Source organism: Leptodactylus fuscus, chromosome 5 (genome assembly GCF_031893055.1).
Source record: "Leptodactylus fuscus isolate aLepFus1 chromosome 5, aLepFus1.hap2, whole genome shotgun sequence".
Lineage (NCBI taxonomy): Eukaryota > Metazoa > Chordata > Amphibia > Anura > Leptodactylidae > Leptodactylus > Leptodactylus fuscus.
In genome coordinates this window covers 128,373,776-128,394,633 of record NC_134269.1, presented here as the reverse complement: position 1 = coordinate 128,394,633, position 20,858 = coordinate 128,373,776, and the positions used below count along the sequence as shown (strand labels likewise).

The 20,858-nt window shown below is 45.0% G+C and overlaps 1 protein-coding gene across 4 annotated transcripts in view; it reads right to left on the bottom strand.

The window, feature by feature from the left end:
* Positions 1-3,943: 3,943 nt before the first annotated feature.
* Positions 3,944-20,858, bottom strand: part of CADPS2 (calcium dependent secretion activator 2) — a 283,863-nt gene continuing 266,948 nt past the window's right edge. For all 4 annotated transcript variants that reach the window (XM_075274223.1, XM_075274224.1, XM_075274225.1 and 1 more), the window contains one exon: positions 3,944-4,582. In XM_075274223.1, coding sequence (XP_075130324.1) covers positions 4,412-4,582 — 171 coding nt within the window. In that variant the 3' untranslated portion in view covers positions 3,944-4,411. The remainder of the gene's footprint in view (positions 4,583-20,858) is intronic.

Below are 20,858 nucleotides of genomic sequence, written 5' to 3'. Positions count from 1 at the left end.
CATTCTGTTGCTTCAGCCCAGGTATATACTGTATACAAGTGGTATGGAATTTCAGCCTTAAAAAGTGGTTTTGATATATTTCTGCAGGATGAGCCTATAAGCAGATGGTGTTTATAGACTCATCCAGCAGTGTTGCTGTTTTCAGAATATTTCCTGCCTAGCAGAAGGTAAAGTTTCTCTCTGGCCCTCAGCACGTCTCTCCCTATCTATCCCAGCCACAAAAGACATGAACATGGCTGCCACTATTCTTATAGATCCAAGGTCACCTGACTTCGCCAGCCAATGACTTTTTCCTATTTTTTTTCGATGCCTACGTTTTCCGCTTTCCTGTCCAACCTCCCCTGCACAGTTATTGGTGCAAAAAAAGGGCCAGGGAAGGTAGGAGGGCATACAAATTTTTACTGTGTTTACTGCGTGGTATTAGATTGGAATCGAATATGTCGAATACCCTAATATTCGATTGAATACCTACTCGATCGAACGATATTCACTCATCTCTACTAGTGATGTGTTGGAGTGTTATTTTGTTTGTTTCTTTTTCATGATTCCATTATTTTTTCCTCAGAATTGAGTGATTCCATAATTTATTTCCTGTGCTTGTTCTAAAAATCTGTTACTGGCTACCACAATTATATTTCTTGATTTCTTTTAGTGTTTCTTAATGCCATAAAGTTGCCATATGAAATGCCTTTAGTTTTTTTCATGGCTGTCATCTGCTTTTTTTCTACAAAATTAACCCCTTCCCGCCGATGGCATTTTTTGATTTTCGTTTTTGACTCCCCTCCTTCTAAACCCCATAACTTTTTTATTTCTCCGCTCCCAGAGTCATATGAGGTCTTAATTTTTGCGGGACAATTTTTTCTTCATGATGCCGCCATTATTTATTCTATATAATGTACTGGGAAGCAGGAAAAAAATTCAGAATGGGGTGGATTTGAAGAAAAAATGCATTTCTGCGACTTTCTTACGGGCTTTGGTTTTACGGCGTTCACTGTGCAGCCAAAATGACATGTCCCCTGTATTCTGTGTTTCGGTACGGTTCCAGGGATACCAAATTTATATGGTTTTATTTACATTTTGACCCCTAAAAAAAATTCCAAAACGGTGTTAAAAAATTTTTTTTCTAAAAGTCGCCATATTCCGACGGCCGTAACTTTTTATACATAGGTGTACGGGGATGCATAGGGCGTCTTTTTTTGCGGGGCCGGGTGTACTTTTTAGTTCTACCATTTTCGGGAAATGTTATTGCTTTGATCACTTTTTATTCAAATTTTTATCAGAATTAAAACCGTGAAAAAACGGCGGTTTTGACTATTTTTCCTGCTACGGCGTTTACCAAACAGGAAAAATATTTTTATAGATTTGTAGAGCGGGCGATTTCGGACGCGGGGATACCTAACATGTATATGTTTCACAGTTTTTAACTACTTTTATATTTGTTCTAGGGAAAGGGGAGTGATTTGAACTTTTAATACTTTTTATATTTTTTTATATTTTTTTTTACTTTTTTTTAAATTTTTTTTTTGCATTTATTAGACCCCCTAGGGGTGTTGAACCCCAGGGGGTCTGATCACTAATGCAATGCATTACAATGCTAATGCATTGCAATGCATTGCAAAAAATCATCATCTCTTTTGCAGGCTGCATACACCAGCCTGCAAAAGAGAGAATTTGCAGACCGGCTGGGAGCCTTTAACAAGGCTCCCGGCTGTCATGGCAACGTGACGTCGGCCCTGGAGCATGCTCCAGGAGCCGGCGATCCCTGCAAAATGGCGGCGCCCATGCGCCGCCGGGAAAATGGCGCCTCCGGCGCCTTTGACAGCAGCGCCGGAGGGGTTAATGCCTCCGATCGGTCCGGGGACCGATCGGAGGCATTAGAGCCGGTTGTCTACTGCTTAAAGCAGTAGACACCCGGCGGCTATGGTGGCCGCCCGGCTCCCGGGCGGTCGCCATAGTTACAGACCCGACATGCGCCGTACTATTACGGCGCATGTCGGGAAGGGGTTAAACAACTGAAGGAACATCCTCAGGGACTGGTGATTCCATAATTTTTGCCAGGGGTTGTAGTTCTTTGCACAGTAGGTGACTGGTGGTGACCGGTTGTGCCTGTGTGCATGGAAAAGCTGTGAAGGTGCCATAGTGTTTAACTAGCACTGTAACCTTTGTATAAATTATGGGGGTCTCAGTATTCTGACCCAATCCATTATTGCCAGTATTGATGGCATATTTTTGAAGTATTCCATCATTTATTTCAGTGAGAAAACTTCCTCAATTTTTATTATATTAATATTTCTACAAATGTTAATTTTTAAATCCCGACTCCAGCTAAATTTATAACGGTATGTCCTAGCCATGTAGTAAAGGGTGTACTAATGTACATGATGAATTTATTCACTGCAAAGCTGGAAGTCCCTGATTTCTGGGGAAGTCTATGACAGCAGAAGATACAGGCTCTCATAGTTGTACAAAAAAAGTAGTAACTTTTAGCTGGTGTGTGAATTGACCGGTCAGTCTGCCGATCACATGACTAGCCAAGTCACCACTTGGGGCTAAATGAAGTAAACACTCGGTGAGTAAATGCATCATTCATTCTACATTAATGTGCTCTGTTCTACAAACACAATATTGCTGGAGTGAGGTTTCCAGGAAATGGTGCATTTGCTGGACTATCTAAAGTTATGATGGTGCTTGGCATAACGCCTCCTACAATGCACTGCGGCTGGTCTGACAAACAGTTTTCTTTTAATAGATTTTATATCTAGGATGTTTTACATAAACTAACTCACTTAAAATGCCACTAAGCTTAAATGGTCAACAGACATGTGCAGTGGGCACAGTTGGCCATTTTCCTGTGGTCGAACAGGAGAGAAGAGGCGGAGAACAAAAAGGCGGCGCTGGAGAGTTTTCTCGCAGCACAAGAGATGACCCCAGTGCTGTTTGAGTGCTGGAGACTGCCCCCAAAGCTGTGAGAAAACTCATATATTCCTGATTTCTTCATTATGGTAATATCAAATGGCGGCACACAGAAGACTTCTAAAGGCAGGGGAAGAATAGCCTTTCTTAAGGCTATTCCGATGTGGGTTTAGCTAAATACAGGATTCTTATGATAGAATCCCTTTAAGATTCTGGCTAATCCCACCCACAACATGCAGAAAAAAAGGCTGTGGGTGTTGTCAAAATCAGTCTTATTTTTATGTGGGTCAATTCTTGGCATTTAGTACATCAGTTATTTTGCCAGACCTGTCCACCAGGTGATTGAAAAATCTTTACCTGCAACATTTTTCGGTCTGGCTTGTTGATAGGTCTGTGCCACTACAGTATGACAGGAGTGAAATGGAGCAGGGGGTGAAATGCAATGTAGACTCCTCAGAATGAACAAAACAATGGGCATTATGACAGTAGAGTGAACATAAACCCAGTCACCATATAGGAGTATTATTTATTGCATTATGTGGTTAATAAATGTAAACATAGGGTGGTACGCTTTTTTTTTGGATGTCCATCTTGCTAGAGTACTACCATTGCGGAAGGCAGCTTGGTAGGCCGGAGCTCTCATTCCTCTGTCTCCCCTGCGGCTGTCCATTGGATAGAGTGGAGCTACGTGATGAGAGTCGGAGTGTCAGCTGAAGAGGCAGAGGAAGGAGCGGCCTCCGGAGCTTTAGCCCCAGCTATAGTAATAAATGGGGCTCTGGGGGACCAGGGTGTATATTAGTAATAAAGCTTATCTAGTGCAGGTAATACTCCAATAAGCTTAATTTACCAGGAAACCCCTTTAGTAACAACATCACCTCCTGTTTGAGAACTTGATGCAACTTTATGTATTTTTATATAGTATCAAACAATAACTTTGCTTATATTTTGATGATCAAAAATCATCTCAATAAATATGCGGGCTACATCTGTAAACAGGTTATCAAACTTTATTAAATATTATATAGATACAAAATGATCAGAACCAATGGCTTTGATGGAACTGGAGATATAAGTACATATTTTCATGATGGCCCCTGCAAACAGTAAAAACAATAATAAAACATCATACACAGTCTAAAAAGAACCACAAGGTTACTAAGAATCCCAAAATTCCCTTTTGGAAAAAGTCAGAAACACAGTGCAGGGTAACGCATTTATAGGACACTTGATGTAGGAATAATTGTATATTTGCATCTTTTCTTGGAGAGGCACATTTCTTCTATTAAAGACATAAGACATTACTCTGTATGGCACTACCCCACATCATGACAGCAATCTTCTCAGATCTCAGAATTACTAGCATTCCTTGGCTATTAAACCGCACTGATAAATGGGATCTAGCAGGTATGACCGGGAAACAAGTGGATCTCTGTAGAAGGTAAAATATTATTTACAAACAGAAGCAAAGGAAATGGACCAGGTTGAAAATATTGAGCCATCACTCCTCTTCATCATCACTGTCCTTCATTGAAATCCCCTGGAGTCCTCCCCTATCCGACACAGCCATTGTAGCTTCTTCCATAGTTAAACGGTTGTGAATAGTCTCATATGTCTTATTATTTAATGTGCCATCCAGCACTCCCTGCAGCCTGAAGTCTCTGTAGGTTTTCTGTGAGAAATAAGAGAGGAAACTGAAGATCACACATTGACTCGAGTGTCATAGCATATTTACATCACATTTCTTGCTATGTTTATAGTGTCCAAAGCCGTAGCAACATTCAGAAACAGAGGAATATTTATGGTGTTGTGTCATGTATATACCAATGTGCACAGAAAGCCGTGTTTTGGATACCACCAGATGGTAAAAGAGCTAGAAATGTTATTTCCAACGTAACAGCATAGCAAACTCCTATAACCATGCAATAACCCCAGGAATATGAAGCATATTGACAAATTCTATACAGCAATGATATGGTTTCCTCATGGCCATATGTGCTATATGTCAGTCTTCACTTTGTATGACAGGTATTCCTGGATCACAATCCACGTGAAAGCAAAAGCATTGTTTATCTAAGCGTTACAAATATATCATATTTGCATAAATCTTAACCTGAACGCTCCAGCTCACTTTTTCCTTCTGATACATGTAGTGTCCCTGCCTGATAACACAACCACAATAAGAACATGATGGCAGGGTTTCTGACAAATATCAGATTATGAAACGTTCCTGCATTCACTGGCACCAATCAAGCCAAACAACTGTCACTACGTCGATGATTGCAGAAAATCTTACAAACCCTGAAAATTGTTTAAATATTTATATTTGCAAAAATATTTTACTCCTAATTGTCCACTACCTAGTGGATACTTAAAGTAAATTTGTGCAAGGTTTTAAAAGCTTATAACTTGACTTTTCAGCAGCAGAAAATGAAGGACAAACATGGAAACAAAGATCGGCATCTTGATGAATTCTTAAAATTTTACTTTGAATCCATTTCTTCAATAAAATAATGTACAAACAAGAAAAAAGTGATTAACCTCTTAGCGACCTTTGACGTACTATTACGTCATGGACGCGAGGTACTTCGCGCACCATGAAGTAATAATACGTCATGGTTATAAACAGCCTCCGTGTCTCAAGACACGGAAACTGTAAGAAGGTTGCTGCTGTCCATGACAGCAGACAACTTTCTTTACATGAATCGGAAGATTTAACCCCCTCCCTGCCACGTGGATCGCTGCAATTGGACGATTGCTTCGCAATGTCCAATTGCAGCTTGCCGGCACAGATCCAATGATCTGTGCCGACAGATCGGTACAAAAGTGACAGTGATTGGAGCTACACCTTGCACCAATCCCTGTCGAGTGTTTGGGGGGCGTACAGTGGTGCGACCCCCTCCAGATGTTTTAATTGGTCAATCTGCCAGCATCATGGCAGATTGACCAATCAATGGCGTGCAGGGCAGTGTAAACTTCGGGCACTGCTCTGCTTACATCACTCCCTCTGGGAATTGCGAGCAGAGCAGAACCCGTGCTGCCCTGTGAGCCCTGTGCGTGAGATTGCTGCGTTACCGCTGCGTCATACCTCGATCAGATTCTGCCAGACGTCCTAGGTCCTCTCCCAGCCAGCCCTCTACTGCCCATCTCTCCCCTCTGCCGTCTCCCGTCCCCCCTCCCATCTCCTCTCCACCCTTTCCTGACCGAGGCATCTGAGACTGTCTGGCTCCTCCAGCTTCTGGGTCCTAAACTCTGCATTCTGTGCAGAAAAGAGACTCACTTCCCTCCCCTTTTTGAGAAAGCCCTTTTTGGCATTTCTCCAAATTTTTTTTTTTTGTTAGGTTTTTTTGCATTTTTGCATTTTTTTTTCCTTTTCTTTTTTTTTGTTTGTGCACAAGCTTTTTTTTTTTGTAAAACTCGCCACCGCAAATTGACCAGTAATAAAATATACGTTATTGGTCACTTTTGTGATTTTTGGCTCAGTTTTTTTTTCTAGTAGGTAGAAAAGAGAATTTTGTTTGTGCACAAGCTTTTTTTTTTGTAAAACTCGCCACCGCAAATTGACCAGTAATAAAATATACGTTATTGGTCACATTTGTGATTTTTGGCTCAGTTTTTTTTTCTAGTAGGTAGAAAAGAGAATTTTGTTTGTGCACAAGCTTTTTTTTTGTAAAACTCGCCACTAGAGATGAGCGAACACTAAAATGTTCGAGGTTCGAAATTCGAAAGCCGCTCACTGTTCGTGTGTTCGAACGGGTTTCGAACCCCATTATAGTCTATGGGGAACAGATACTCGTTAAGGGGGAAACCAAAATCCGTGTCTGGAGGGTCACCAAGTCCACTATGACACCACAGGAAATGATGCCAACACCTCTGGAATGACACTGGGACAGCAGGGGAAGCATGTCTGGGGGCATCTAACACACCAAAGACCCTCTATTACCCCAACATCACAGCCTAACAACTACACACTTTACACACTCAATACCACCTCTCTGACAGTAGGAAAACACCTTGAAACATGTGTATTTGGCACTTGCAGTGAGGAGAGCTTGTCACCAGCAGTGAATTTGGCCCTTGTAGTAAGTTGAGGTTGGCACCAACATTTGTTTTGAAAATCAGGGTGGATTGAGCCTCTAACCAGCAGAGTTTGGGCAAATTCATGGTGGAGGGAGCCTCTAACCAGCCCAGTTTGGGCAAATTCATGGTGGAGGGAGCCTCTAAAAACCCCAGTTTGGACCAATTCATGGTGGAGGGAGCCTCTAAAAACCCCAGTTTGGACCAATTCATGGTGGAGGGAGCCTCTAAACAGCCCAGTTTGGACCAATTCATGGTGGAGGGAGCCTCTAAAAACCCCAGTTTGGACCAATTCATGGTGGAGGGAGCCTCTAAACAGCCCAGTTTGGACCAATTCATGGTGGAGGGAGCCTCTAAAAACCCCAGTTTGGGCAAATTCATGGTGGAGGGAGCCTCTAAAACCCCCCAGTTTGGACCAATTCATGGTGGAGGGAGCCTCTAAAAACCCCAGTTTGGACCAATTCATGGTGGAGGGAGCCTCTAAACAGCTCAGTTTGGGCAAATTCATGGTGGAGGGAGCCTCTAAAAACCCCAGTTTGGACCAATTCATGGTGGAGGGAGCCTCTAAAAACCCCAGTTTGGACCAATTCATGATGGAGGGAGCCTCTAAACAGCCCAGTTTGGGCAAATTCATGGTGGAGGGAGCCTCTAAACAGCCCAGTTTGGACCAATTCATGGTGGAGGGAGCCTCTAAAAACCCCAGTTTGGACCAATTCATGGTGGAGGGAGCCTCTAAAAACCCCAGTTTGGACCAATTCATGGTGGAGGGAGCCTCTAAACAGCCCAGTTTGGACCAATTCATGGTGGAGGGAGCCTCTAAAAACCCCAGTTTGGACCAATTCATGGTGGAGGGAGCCTCTAAACAGCCCAGTTTGGACCAATTCATGGTGGAGGGAGCCTCTAAAAACCCCAGTTTGGACCAATTCATGGTGGAGGGAGCCTCTAAAAACCCCAGTTTGGACCAATTCATGATGGAGGGAGCCTCTAAACAGCCCAGTTTGGGCAAATTCATGGTGGAGGGAGCCTCTAAAAACCCCCAGTTTGGACCAATTCATGATGGAGGGAGCCTCTAAACAGCCCAGTTTGGGCAAATTCATGGTGGAGGGAGCCTCTAAAACCCCCCAGTTTGGACCAATTCATGGTGGAGGGAGCCTCTAAAAACCCCAGTTTGGACCAATTCATGGTGGAGGGAGCCTCTAAACAGCTCAGTTTGGGCAAATTCATGGTGGAGGGAGCCTCTAAAAACCCCAGTTTGGACCAATTCATGGTGGAGGGAGCCTCTAAAAACCCCAGTTTGGACCAATTCATGGTGGAGGGAGCCTCTAAAAACCCCAGTTTGGACCAATTCATGATGGAGGGAGCCTCTAAACAGCCCAGTTTGGGCAAATTCATGGTGGAGGGAGCCTCTAAACAGCCCAGTTTGGACCAATTCATGGTGGAGGGAGCCTCTAAAAACCCCAGTTTGGACCAATTCATGGTGGAGGGAGCCTCTAAAAACCCCAGTTTGGACCAATTCATGGTGGAGGGAGCCTCTAAACAGCCCAGTTTGGACCAATTCATGGTGGAGGGAGCCTCTAAAAACCCCAGTTTGGACCAATTAATGGTGGAGGGAGCCTCTAAACAGCCCAGTTTGGGCAAATTCATGGTGGAGGGAGCCTCTAAAAACCCCCAGTTTGGACCAATTCATGGTGGAGGGAGCCTCTAAAAACCCCAGTTTGGACCAATTCATGGTGGAGGGAGCCTCTAAACAGCCCAGTTTGGGCAAATTCATGGTGGAGGGAGCCTCTAAACAGCCCAGTTTGGGCAAATTCATGGTGGAGGGAGCCTCTAAAAACCCCAGTTTGGACCAATTCATGGTGGAGGGAGCCTCTAAAAACCCCAGTTTGGACCAATTCATGGTGGAGGGAGCCTCTAAAAACCCCAGTTTGGACCAATTCATGATGGAGGGAGCCTCTAAACAGCCCAGTTTGAACCAATTCATGGTGGAGAGAGCCTCTAAAAACCCCAGTTTGGACCAATTCATGGTGGAGGGAGCCTCTAAACAGGCCAGTTTGGGCAAATTCATGGTGGAGGGAGCCTCTAAACAGCCCAGTTTGGGCAAATTCATGGTGGAGGGAGCCTCTAACCAGCCCAGTTTGGACCAATTCATGGTGGAGGGAGCCTCTAAAAACCCCAGTTTGGACCAATTCATGGTGGAGGGAGCCTCTAAACAGCCCAGTTTGGACCAATTCATGGTGGAGGGAGCCTCTAAAAACCCCAGTTTGGACCAATTCATGGTGGAGGGAGCCGCTAAACAGCCCAGTTTGGACCAATTCATGGTGGAGGGAGCCTCTAACCAGCAGAGTTGGTGGAAATCAGGGTGGAGGGAGCCTCTAACCAGCAGAGTTGTGGGAAAGCAGGGTGGAGGGAGCCTCTAACCAGCAGAGTTGGTGGAAATCAGGGTGGAGGGAGCCTCTAACCAGCAGAGTTGTGGGAAAGCAGGGTGGAGGGAGCCTCTAACCAGCAGAGTTGTGGGAAAGCAGGGTGGAGGGAGCCTCTAACCAGCAGAGTTGTGGGAAAGCAGGGTGGAGGGAGCCTCTAACCAGCAGAGTTGTGGGAAAGCAGGGTGGAGGGAGCCTCTAACCAGCAGAGTTGGTGGAAATCAGGGTGGAGGGAGCCTCTAACCAGCAGAGTTGGGGAAATCAGGGTGGAGGGAGCCTAGTATTAGCAGAATTGTGCAACGCTTATGGTGGATGAGTATGAGGATGCGGAGGAATTGGAGAGGTTGAGTACAGACATGGAGTTTCATGTTGGGGTGCTTTACACAGGTGGGCCCAAAAATGAAGGCTCTATCCAGTGGTGGTTCATTTTTATCAAAGTGAGCCGGTCGGCACTCTCAGCTGACAGACGGGTGCGCTTGTCAGTGATGATGCCACCGGCTGCACTGAACACCCTCTCAGATAGGACGCTGGCGGCAGGACAGGACAGCACCTCCAAGGCATATAGGGCAAGTTCAAGCCACAGGTCCAACTTCGACACCCAATACGTGTAGGGCGCAGAGGGGTCGGAGAGGACAGGGCTGTGGTCGGAAAGGTATTCCCGCAACATGCGCCTATACTTCTCACGCCTGGTGACACTAGGACCCTCCGTGGCGGCACTTTGGCGAGGGGGTGCCATCAAGGTGTCCCAGACCTTAGACAGTGTGCCCCTCGTTTGTGTGGACCGGTGAGAACTTGGTTGCCTACTGGAGGAACTGCCCTCCCTGCCGCCAACGTCACATGCTGGAAACATCTCCATCATATTCTGCACCAATTGCCTGTGGCAAGCATTGATGCGATTGGCCCTCCCCTCTACCGGAATAAAAGACGAGATGTTGTTTTTATACCGGGGGTCAAGGATAGCAAAGATCCAGTACTGGTTGTCCTCCATGATTTTGACAATACGCTTGTCGGTTGTAAAGCACCCCAACATGAACTCAGCCGTGTCTGCCACAGTGTTAGTTGGCATGACTCCTCTGGCCCCACCGGAAAGTTCAATCTCCATTTCCTCCTCATCCTCCATGTCTACCCATCCGCGCTGCAACAATGGGACGATTCGAAGTTGCCCGGAAGCCTCCTGTATCACCATCACATCATCGGACAACTCTTCTTCCTCCTCCTCCTCCTCCTCCTCCATTAAACGCAGTGAAGCGGACAGATGTGTGGACCTACTCTCCAGCTGTGACGGATCGGATGCTATCCCTAACTCCTCTGTGTGATCTGAGTTATCCCTGATGTCAATCAGGGATTCTCTCAGAACACACAAGAGCGGGATTGTAAGGCTCACCATCGCATCCTCAGAGCTCACCCTCCTTGTGGACTCCTCAAAGACCCGTAGGATGTCACAAAGGTCTCTCATCCATGGCCACTCATGGATGTGAAACTGAGGCAGCTGACTTTGTGGCACCCTAGGGTTTTGTAGCTGGTATTCCATCAAAGGTCTCTGCTGCTCAACCACTCTATTCAACATCTGAAACGTTGAGTTCCAGCGTGTGGGGACGTCGCACAAAAGCCGGTGTTGTGGCACATGCAGGCGTTGCTGGAGAGATTTTAAGCTAGCAGCGGCTACTGTCGACTTGCGAAAGTGGGCGCACATGCGCCGCACTTTCACCAGTAGCTCTGGAACATTGGGGTAGCTCTTTAGGAAACGTTGCACCACTAGGTTGAAGACGTGGGCCAGGCATGGAACATGTTGGAGTCCGGCAAGCTCCAGAGCTGCTACCAGGTTCCGGCCGTTATCACAAACGACCATGCCTGGGCCCAGGTGCAGCGGCTCAAACCATATTGCCGTCTCATCGAGGAGGGCATCCCTCACCTCGGAGGCAGTGTGCTGTCTGTCCCCCAAGCTGATCAGCTTCAGCACAGCCTGCTGACGTCTACCAACGCCAGTGCTGCAACGTTTCCAACTCGTAGCTGGGGTCAATCTAACAGCGGAGGAGGAGGCGGTGGTGGAGGAGGAGGCGGTGGCGGAGGAGGAGGTGGTAGAGGAGGAGGAGGAGGGGGGTGTTCTTCTCGTGTCCCTGCCAGGAATGTTAGGCGGGGAGACGAGGTACACCGGGCCAGTTTGGGAAGCAGTCCCAGCCTCAACTACATTCACCCAGTGTGCCGTCAGTGAAATGTAGCGTCCCTGTCCGCATGCACTTGTCCACGCGTCGGTGGTCAAGTGGACCTTTGTGCAAAGCGCGGAACTAAGGGCCCGCCTGATGTTGAGTGACACGTGCTGGTGCAAGGCGGGGACGGCACACCGGGAGAAGTAGTGACGGCTAGGGACGGCATAGCGAGGTGCCGCAGTTGCCATCAGGTCCAGGAAGGCGGGAGTTTCAACAAGCCGGAACGCCAACATCTCCTGGGCCAGCAGTTTAGCGATGTTGGCGTTCAAGGCTTGCGCGTGTGGGTGGTTAGCAGTGTATTTCTGCCGCCGCTCCAATGTCTGAGAGATGGTGGGATGTTGTAAAGAAGCACCTGATGGTGCCTTTGATGGTGCAGGAGAAGGAGATAAGACAGGAACAGGGGAGGATGAGGGAGAAGTCAACAAAGTGGCGGAGGCAGATGAAGTGGTGTCCTGGCTTGTCCTCTGGAGTGCATCGCCAGCACAGTCAGCAGTGGCAGTGGCAGAGGCAGAGGCAGTGGCATGAACGGCAGGCGGCCTTTGTCCTGCCGTTGCTGCCTGCCACTGATTCCAGTGCTTGGATTCCAAATGACGGCGCATTGAAGTGGTGGACAGGTTGCTCTTCTCAGAGCCCCTAATCAATTTCGAGAGGCAAATTGTGCAGACAACACTATATCTGTCCTCGGCGCATTCCTTGAAAAAACTCCACACCTTCGAGAAACGTGCCCTCGAGGTGGGAGTTTTTCGGGGCTGGGTACGAACTGGAACATCTTGGGAGATTCCGGGTGTGGCCTGGCTTCGCCTAAGCTGCTGACCTCTGTCTCTGCCTCTAGCTACCCTTTTTGGTGCTGCACTTGCCTCAACATCCACACTACTTTCCCCGCTTGACATCCCCCCTGTCCAGGTCGGGTCAGTGTCCTCATCATCCACCACTTCCTCTTCCAACTCCTGTCTCATCTCCTCCTCCCGCACAATGTGCCGGTCAACTGGATGCCCTGACGGCAACTGCGTCACATCATCGTCGATGAGGGTGGGTTGCTGGTCATCCACCACCAAATCGAACGGAGATGGAGGAGACTCTAGTGTTTGAGCATCTGGACACAGATGCTCCTCTGTTAGGTTCGTGGAATCGTGACGTGGAGAGGCAGGTTGAGGGACAATGAAAGGAGCGGAGAACAGCTCTGGGGAGCAGGGACAGTTGGGGTTATTGTTCTGTGAAGCTTGGGAATTTTGGGAGGAAGGAGGACAAGACTGTTGGGTAATAGGAGGAGAGGAGGCAGAGTCTGACTGGCTGCTGGACAATGTGCTGTAAGCGTTCTCTGACAGCCATTGCAAGACCTGTTCCTGGTTCTCGGGCCTACTAAGGTTTGTACCCGGCAGTTTAGTTAATGTGGCAAGCAACCCTGGCACTGTGGAGTGGCGCAATGCTTGCTGCCCCACAGGAGTAGGCACGGGACGCCCTGTGGCTTCACTGCTACCTTGCTCCCCAGAACCATTCCCCCGACCTCGCCCACGGCCTCGTCCACGTCCCTTTCCGGGAGCCTTGAGCATTTTGAATTCCCAGTTAGAAATTGGCACTATATACCAGTAGCAAAAATTGTGGGTGCACGTAACCCCAATATATTCTTTGAATTCCCAGTCAGACAATGGCACTATATACCAGTAGCAAGAAATGAGGGTATTTATAACCCCAATATATTCTTTGAATTCCCAGTCAGAAACTGGCACTATATGGCAGTAGCAAGAAATGAGGGTATTTGTAACCCCAATATATTCTTTGAATTCCCAGTCAGACACTGGCACTGTATACCAGTAGTAAAAATTGTGGGTGCACGTAACCCCAATATATTCTTTGAATTACCAGTCAGAAACTGGCACTATATGGCAGTAGCAAGAAATGAGGGTATTTGTAACCCCAATATATTCTTTGAATTACCAGTCAGAAACTGGCACTATATGGCAGTAGCAAGAAATGAGGGTATTTGTAACCCCAATATATTCTTTGAATTCCCAGTCAGAAACTGGCACTGTATACCAGTAGTAAAAATTGTGGGTGCACGTAACCCCAATATATTCTTTGAATTCCCAGTCAGACAATGGCACTATATACCAGTAGCAAGAAATGAGGGTATTTATAACCCCAATATATTCTTTGAATTACCAGTCAGAAACTGGCACTATATGGCAGTAGCAAGAAATGAGGGTATTTGTAACCCCAATATATTCTTTGAATTCCCAGTCAGAAACTGGCACTGTATACCAGTAGTAAAAATTGTGGGTGCACGTAACCCCAATATATTCTTTGAATTACCAGTCAGAAACTGGCACTATATGGCAGTAGCAAGAAATGAGGGTATTTGTAACCCCAATATATTCTTTGAATTCCCAGTCAGAAACTGGCACTGTATACCAGTAGTAAAAATTGTGGGTGCACGTAACCCCAATATATTCTTTGAATTCGCAGTCAGAAACTGGCACTATATGGCAGTAGCAAGAAATGAGGGTATTTATAACCCCAATATATTCTTTGAATTCCCAGTCAGACAATGGCACTGTATACCAGTAGTAAAAATTGTGGGTGCACGTAACCCCAATATATTCTTTGAATTACCAGTCAGAAACTGGCACTATATGGCAGTAGCAAGAAATGAGGGTATTTGTAACCCCAATATATTCTTTGAATTACCAGTCAGAAACTGGCACTATATGGCAGTAGCAAGAAATGAGGGTATTTGTAACCCCAATATATTCTTTGAATTCCCAGTCAGAAACTGGCACTGTATACCAGTAGTAAAAATTGTGGGTGCACGTAACCCCAATATATTCTTTGAATTCCCAGTCAGACAATGGCACTATATACCAGTAGCAAGAAATGAGGGTATTTATAACCCCAATATATTCTTTGAATTACCAGTCAGAAACTGGCACTATATGGCAGTAGCAAGAAATGAGGGTATTTGTAACCCCAATATATTCTTTGAATTCCCAGTCAGAAACTGGCACTGTATACCAGTAGTAAAAATTGTGGGTGCACGTAACCCCAATATATTCTTTGAATTACCAGTCAGAAACTGGCACTATATGGCAGTAGCAAGAAATGAGGGTATTTGTAACCCCAATATATTCTTTGAATTCCCAGTCAGAAACTGGCACTGTATACCAGTAGTAAAAATTGTGGGTGCACGTAACCCCAATATATTCTTTGAATTCGCAGTCAGAAACTGGCACTATATGGCAGTAGCAAGAAATGAGGGTATTTATAACCCCAATATATTCTTTGAATTCCCAGTCAGACAATGGCACTGTATACCAGTAGTAAAAATTGTGGGTGCACGTAACCCCAATATATTCTTTGAATTACCAGTCAGAAACTGGCACTATATGGCAGTAGCAAGAAATGAGGGTATTTGTAACCCCAATATATTCTTTGAATTACCAGTCAGAAACTGGCACTATATGGCAGTAGCAAGAAATGAGGGTATTTGTAACCCCAATATATTCTTTGAATTCCCAGTCAGAAACTGGCACTGTATACCAGTAGTAAAAATTGTGGGTGCACGTAACCCCAATATATTCTTTGAATTCCCAGTCAGACAATGGCACTATATACCAGTAGCAAGAAATGAGGGTATTTATAACCCCAATATATTCTTTGAATTACCAGTCAGAAACTGGCACTATATGGCAGTAGCAAGAAATGAGGGTATTTATAACCCCAATATATTCTTTGAATTCCCAGTCAGACAATGGCACTGTATTCCAGTAGTAAAAATTGTGGGTGCACGTAACCCCAATATATTCTTTGAATTACCAGTCAGAAACTGGCACTATATGGCAGTAGCAAGAAATGAGGGTATTTGTAACCCCAATATATTCTTTGAATTCCCAGTCAGAAACTGGCACTGTATACCAGTAGTAAAAATTGTGGGTGCACGTAACCCCAATATATTCTTTGAATTCCCAGTCAGACAATGGCACTATATACCAGTAGCAAGAAATGAGGGTATTTATAACCCCAATATATTCTTTGAATTCCCAGTCAGAAACTGGCACTATATGGCAGTAGCAAGAAATGAGGGTATTTATAACCCCAATATATTCTTTGAATTCCCAGTCAGACAATGGCACTGTATACCAGTAGTAAAAATTGTGGGTGCACGTAACCCCAATATATTCTTTGAATTCCCAGTCAGAAACTGGCACTATATGGCAGTAGCAAGAAATGAGGGTATTTATAACCCCAATATATTCTTTGAATTCCCAGTCAGACAATGGCACTGTATACCAGTAGTAAAAATTGTGGGTGCACGTAACCCCAATATATTCTTTGAATTACCAGTCAGAAACTGGCACTATATGGCAGTAGCAAGAAATGAGGGTATTTGTATTCCCAATATATTCTTTGAATTCCCAGTCAGACAATGGCACTGTATACCAGTAGTAAAAATTGTGGGTGCACGTAACCCCAATATATTCTTTGAATTACCAGTCAGAAACTGGCACTATATGGCAGTAGCAAGAAATGAGGGTATTTGTATTCCCAATATATTCTTTGAATTCCCAGTCAGACAATGGCACTGTATACCAGTAGTAAAAATTGTGGGTGCACGTAACCCCAATATATTCTTTGAATTACCAGTCAGAAACTGGCACTATATGGCAGTAGCAAGAAATGAGGGTATTTATAACCCCAATATATTCTTTGAATTCCCAGTCAGACAATGGCACTGTATACCAGTAGTAAAAATTGTGGGTGTATATAGCCCCAATTCTATTGATAGGGGACTTGCAGGGTATTTCTGGGGTGAAGGTGGGGGGCACACCGTTGGAACGGGTATCGGGGGTATATATCGGGTATACGGGAATACACTGACAGTGTATTCCATTCAGGATCCTGGGAAAGCTGGGTTGCGGCGATTGAGCCCGTCAGTGCCACGTTACACTGACAAGCTTCTCCCTGGAATTTAGCTCTTACAAGAGCTGTTGTGGTTGTCTTCTCCTTCCTATCCTAGCCTGTCCCTGCCTACCCAGAATCTAACCCCTAGCTAGCTGGACGGAAACCTCCGTCCTCGGTGAATTGCAAGCTCAGAATGACGCGAACCTGGGCGGCGCTGTTCTTTTAAATTAGAGGTCACATGTTTTCGGCAGCCAATGGGTTTTGCCTACTTTTCTCAACGTCACCGGTGTCGTAGTTCCTGTCCCACCTACCCTGCGCTGTTATTGGAGCAAAAAAGGCGCCAGGGAAGGTGGGAGGGGAATCGAGTAATGGCGCACTTTACCACGTGGTGTTCGATTCGATTCGAACATGCCGAACAGCCTAATATCCGATCGAACATGAGTTCGATAGAACACTGTTCGCTCATCTCTACTCGCCACCGCAAATTGACCAGTAATAAAATATACGTTATTGGTCACATTTGTGATTTTTGGCTCAGTTTTTTTTTCTAGTAGGTAGAAAAGAGAATTTTGTTTGTGCACAAGCTTTTTTTTTGTAAAACTCGCCACCGCAAATTGACCAGTAATAAAATATACGTTATTGGTCACATTTGTGATTTTTGGCTCAGTTTTTTTTCAATCTATATATAGCTCCATTTTTGATAGAAGGGAAGGTTTTTTTTTTTTTTTTTTACATAAAATACACGTGTTAAAGCACAACACACACCCCACACTGAAAAAGTTTCAAAGAAATAAAGTTTCAAAGAAATAAAGTTTCAAGAAATAAAGTTTTATATACTCAAGTAAAACACCACACACACACAAAAATGTCCCTATCATCCCAAAGAAGGTTTTCAGTAGAAGAGGCGTACGCCATACTGGCCAGCGAGGGAGAAGAGGAAAATGCCCCATTCCTTTATTTTTCCTCTTCTTCCTCCTCCTCCAGTGATGAGCAACCCCAAAGGAGGTGCCCCAGAACAATTGCTGAGTTAGTTGCCCCACCTGTAGAGCCCATGTGGACCCCACTCCCAGAAAATTATGAGCCTCAGCTTCCTGACTTTGTTGCCCGGTCAGGAATACAAATTGAGACTGAGGGCTTCAGAGAAAATGACTTTTTCAAAATCTTTTTCTCTGATGAGTTTGCAGATCTTATGGTGGCCCAAACGAATTTGTACGCTGAACAATTTTTGGAACAAAATGCCACCTCTTCCTATGCCAGGCCACAGAACTGGACCCCAGTAAATGCAGCAGAAATGAAGATTTTCTGGGGTCTTATTCTGCATATGGGCATAGTGAAAAAACCTAAAATTCGTCAGTATTGGAGTACAGACGTCTTGCACAACACTCCAATCTATCGAATGGCTATGTCCAGGAAGCGGTTTGAAAGTATCCTAAAGTTCATTCATTATAATGATAATTCCCAGTGCCCGCCCCAAGATGCCCCAAATTTTGACCGCTTATACAAAGTTAGGCCAGTCATTGACCACTTTAGTTCCAAATTTGCAGAGTCCTACATCCCTGATCAGAACATTGCAATTGATGAGTCTCTGATCAGTTTCAAAGGGAGGCTAAAATTCCGCCAATACTTGCCCAGTAAGCGGGCACGGTATGGCATTAAAATGTATAAGCTATGTGAGAGCAGTTCAGGATACACTTATAAATTTAGGGTGTATGAAGGAAGGGACACAAGGATTGAGCCCCCAGACTGCCCCCCAATCCTAGGAGTTAGTGGGAAAATTGTGTGGGATTTGATGCACCCACTGCTGGACAAGGGTTATCACCTCTATGTGGATAACTTTTACACCAGCATCCCACTCTTTAGGTCCCTGAGTTCTAGAGGAACTGCAGCTTGTGGGACTGTGCGCAGAAATCAAAGAGGCCTCCCTAGGGCACATATTGAGCAGCGCCTCAGAAAGGGTGAGAGTAGTGCCGTCTGCAATGAGAATATGCTGCTGGTCAAGTATAGGGACAAGAGGGATGTCCTTGTACTGACCACAGCTAATGGCAGCGGCAGCACCTCTGTCCCTCTGCGTGGCACCAGTACCACTGTCTCCAAGCCAGACTGCATCCTGGCATACAATAAGTACATGGGAGGGGTTGATCTATCTGATCAAGTCCTAAAGCCCTACAGTGCCATGCGAAAAACAAGAGTGTGGTACAAAAAGCTGGTCGTGCACATGGTTCAGATGGCATTGTATAACTCTTACGTGCTATCACGATGTGCAGGCCACACAGGAACTTTACTTGAGTTTCAGGAGGCAATTATCAAGTCCCTGATATTTGGGGACCTATAAGTGCCAGGCCCCAGTACTTCTGAAACTCATGGTTCCCGTATTGTACCAGGGCAACATTTTCCCGGTGAAGTCCCCCAAACTGCTAAAAAAGGGAAAACTCAGAAAAGATGCAGAGTGTGTTACAAAAGAGGAATAAGGAGAGACACCATTTATCAGTGTGACACCTGCCCTGATAAACCTGGCCTGTGCATGAAGGAGTGCTTTAGATTGTACCACACTTCAATGGAATATTAATTTTAGAATTTATTTTCCATGGAATATCGCCTCCTTATACCATCACGTACTCTGCACACAATTACTTTCATCCGGTTATGCAGTAATTTCTGGATAATAAATTATTGCCATACAAGCTGCATCCAAATGTTTGCTATACTTCTTGGTAAATTTTTTAAGAGGTGTAATTTAACACTAACGTCACTGAAGTCAAGGGGTCTAGTTTCCAAAATGGGGTCACATTTTGGGGGTTTCCACTGTTTTGGCACTTCAAGGCCTCTACAAATGTGACATGGTAACTAAAACCAATTTCAGCCAAATCTACCCTCCAACTATTGTTCTATCCCACTGTGTGACCATACATCACTTTACGTCCACATGTGGGGCATTTCTGTAGTTGGGAGAAAATGCTTGACAATTTGTGGGGTGCATTTTCTCTTTTAACCCCTTGTGGAAATGCATAATTTGGGGTTAAAGCTACATTTTATAGCAAAAAAATGTCACTTTTCCTTTTGTTGGGCCAATTCTGTTACACTCCTGTAGGGTCAAAGTGCTCACTATACCCCTTGATAAATTCCTTGAGGGGTCTAGTTTCCAAAATGGGGTCACATTTTGGGGGTTTCCACTGTTTTGGCACCTTGGGGGCTCTGCAAAAGGAACATGGTGCCTGCAATCTATTTTAGCAAAATCTGGCCTACAAAATCCAATTAGCGCTCCATCCGTTCTGAGAGCGACCGTGTGCCCGTACATTAGGGTACCAGCACATATGGGGTATTTCCGTGTTCGGGAGAAATTGCGTAACAAAATGTGGGGTGCAATTTCTCCTTTAACCCCTCGTGAAGATGAAAAATTTGGGGCTACAGTGACATTTTATTATAAAAAAAGTAATTTTTCATTTTCACTTCTCAATGGTAACAAAATCTGTGAAGCACCTGTAGGGTTCAAGTGCTCACTATACCCCTTGATAAATTCCTTGAGGGGTCTAGTTTCCAAAATGGGGTCATTTTGGGGGGGTTTCTACTGTTCTGGCACTTCAGGGGCTCTCCAAATGCAACATGGTGCCTTGTACAAACTCAAGCTAAATTTGCCCTCCAAAATCCCAATAGCGCTCCTTCCGCTCTGGACCTTACAGCGTGCCCATAGATCACTTTACATCCACATGTGGGGCATTCCTGTTTTTGGGAGAAAATGCTTGACAACTTGTGGGGTGCATTTTCTCTTTTAACCCCTTGTGGAAATGCATAATTTGGGGTTAAAGCTACATTTTATAGCAAAAAATGTCACTTTTCCTTTTGTTGGGCCAATTCTGTTACACTCCTGTAGGGTCAAAGTGCTCACTATACCCCTTGATAAATTCCTTGAGGGGTCTAGTTTCCAAAATGGGGTCACATTTTGGGGGTTTCCACTGTTTTGGCACCTTGGGGGCTCTGCAAAAGGAACATGGTGCCTGCAATCTATTTTAGCAAAATCTGGCCTACAAAATCCAATTAGCGCTCCATCCGTTCTGAGAGCGACCGTGTGCCCGTACATTAGGGTACCAGCACATATGGGGTATTGCCGTGTTCGGGAGAAATTGCGTAACAAAATGTGGGGTGCAATTTCTCCTTTAACCCTTAGTAAATGTGTAAATTCTAGGGCTAAATGAATATATTAGTGATAGAAATTGAAAAATGTAAATTTGACCTCCATTTTGTTTTAATTGCTGTGAAATGCTGAAAGGGTTAAGAAACTTTCTAACTGCTGTTTTGGATTCTTTCAGGAGTGCAGTTTTGAGAATGGGGTGACTTATGGGGGTTTTTACAA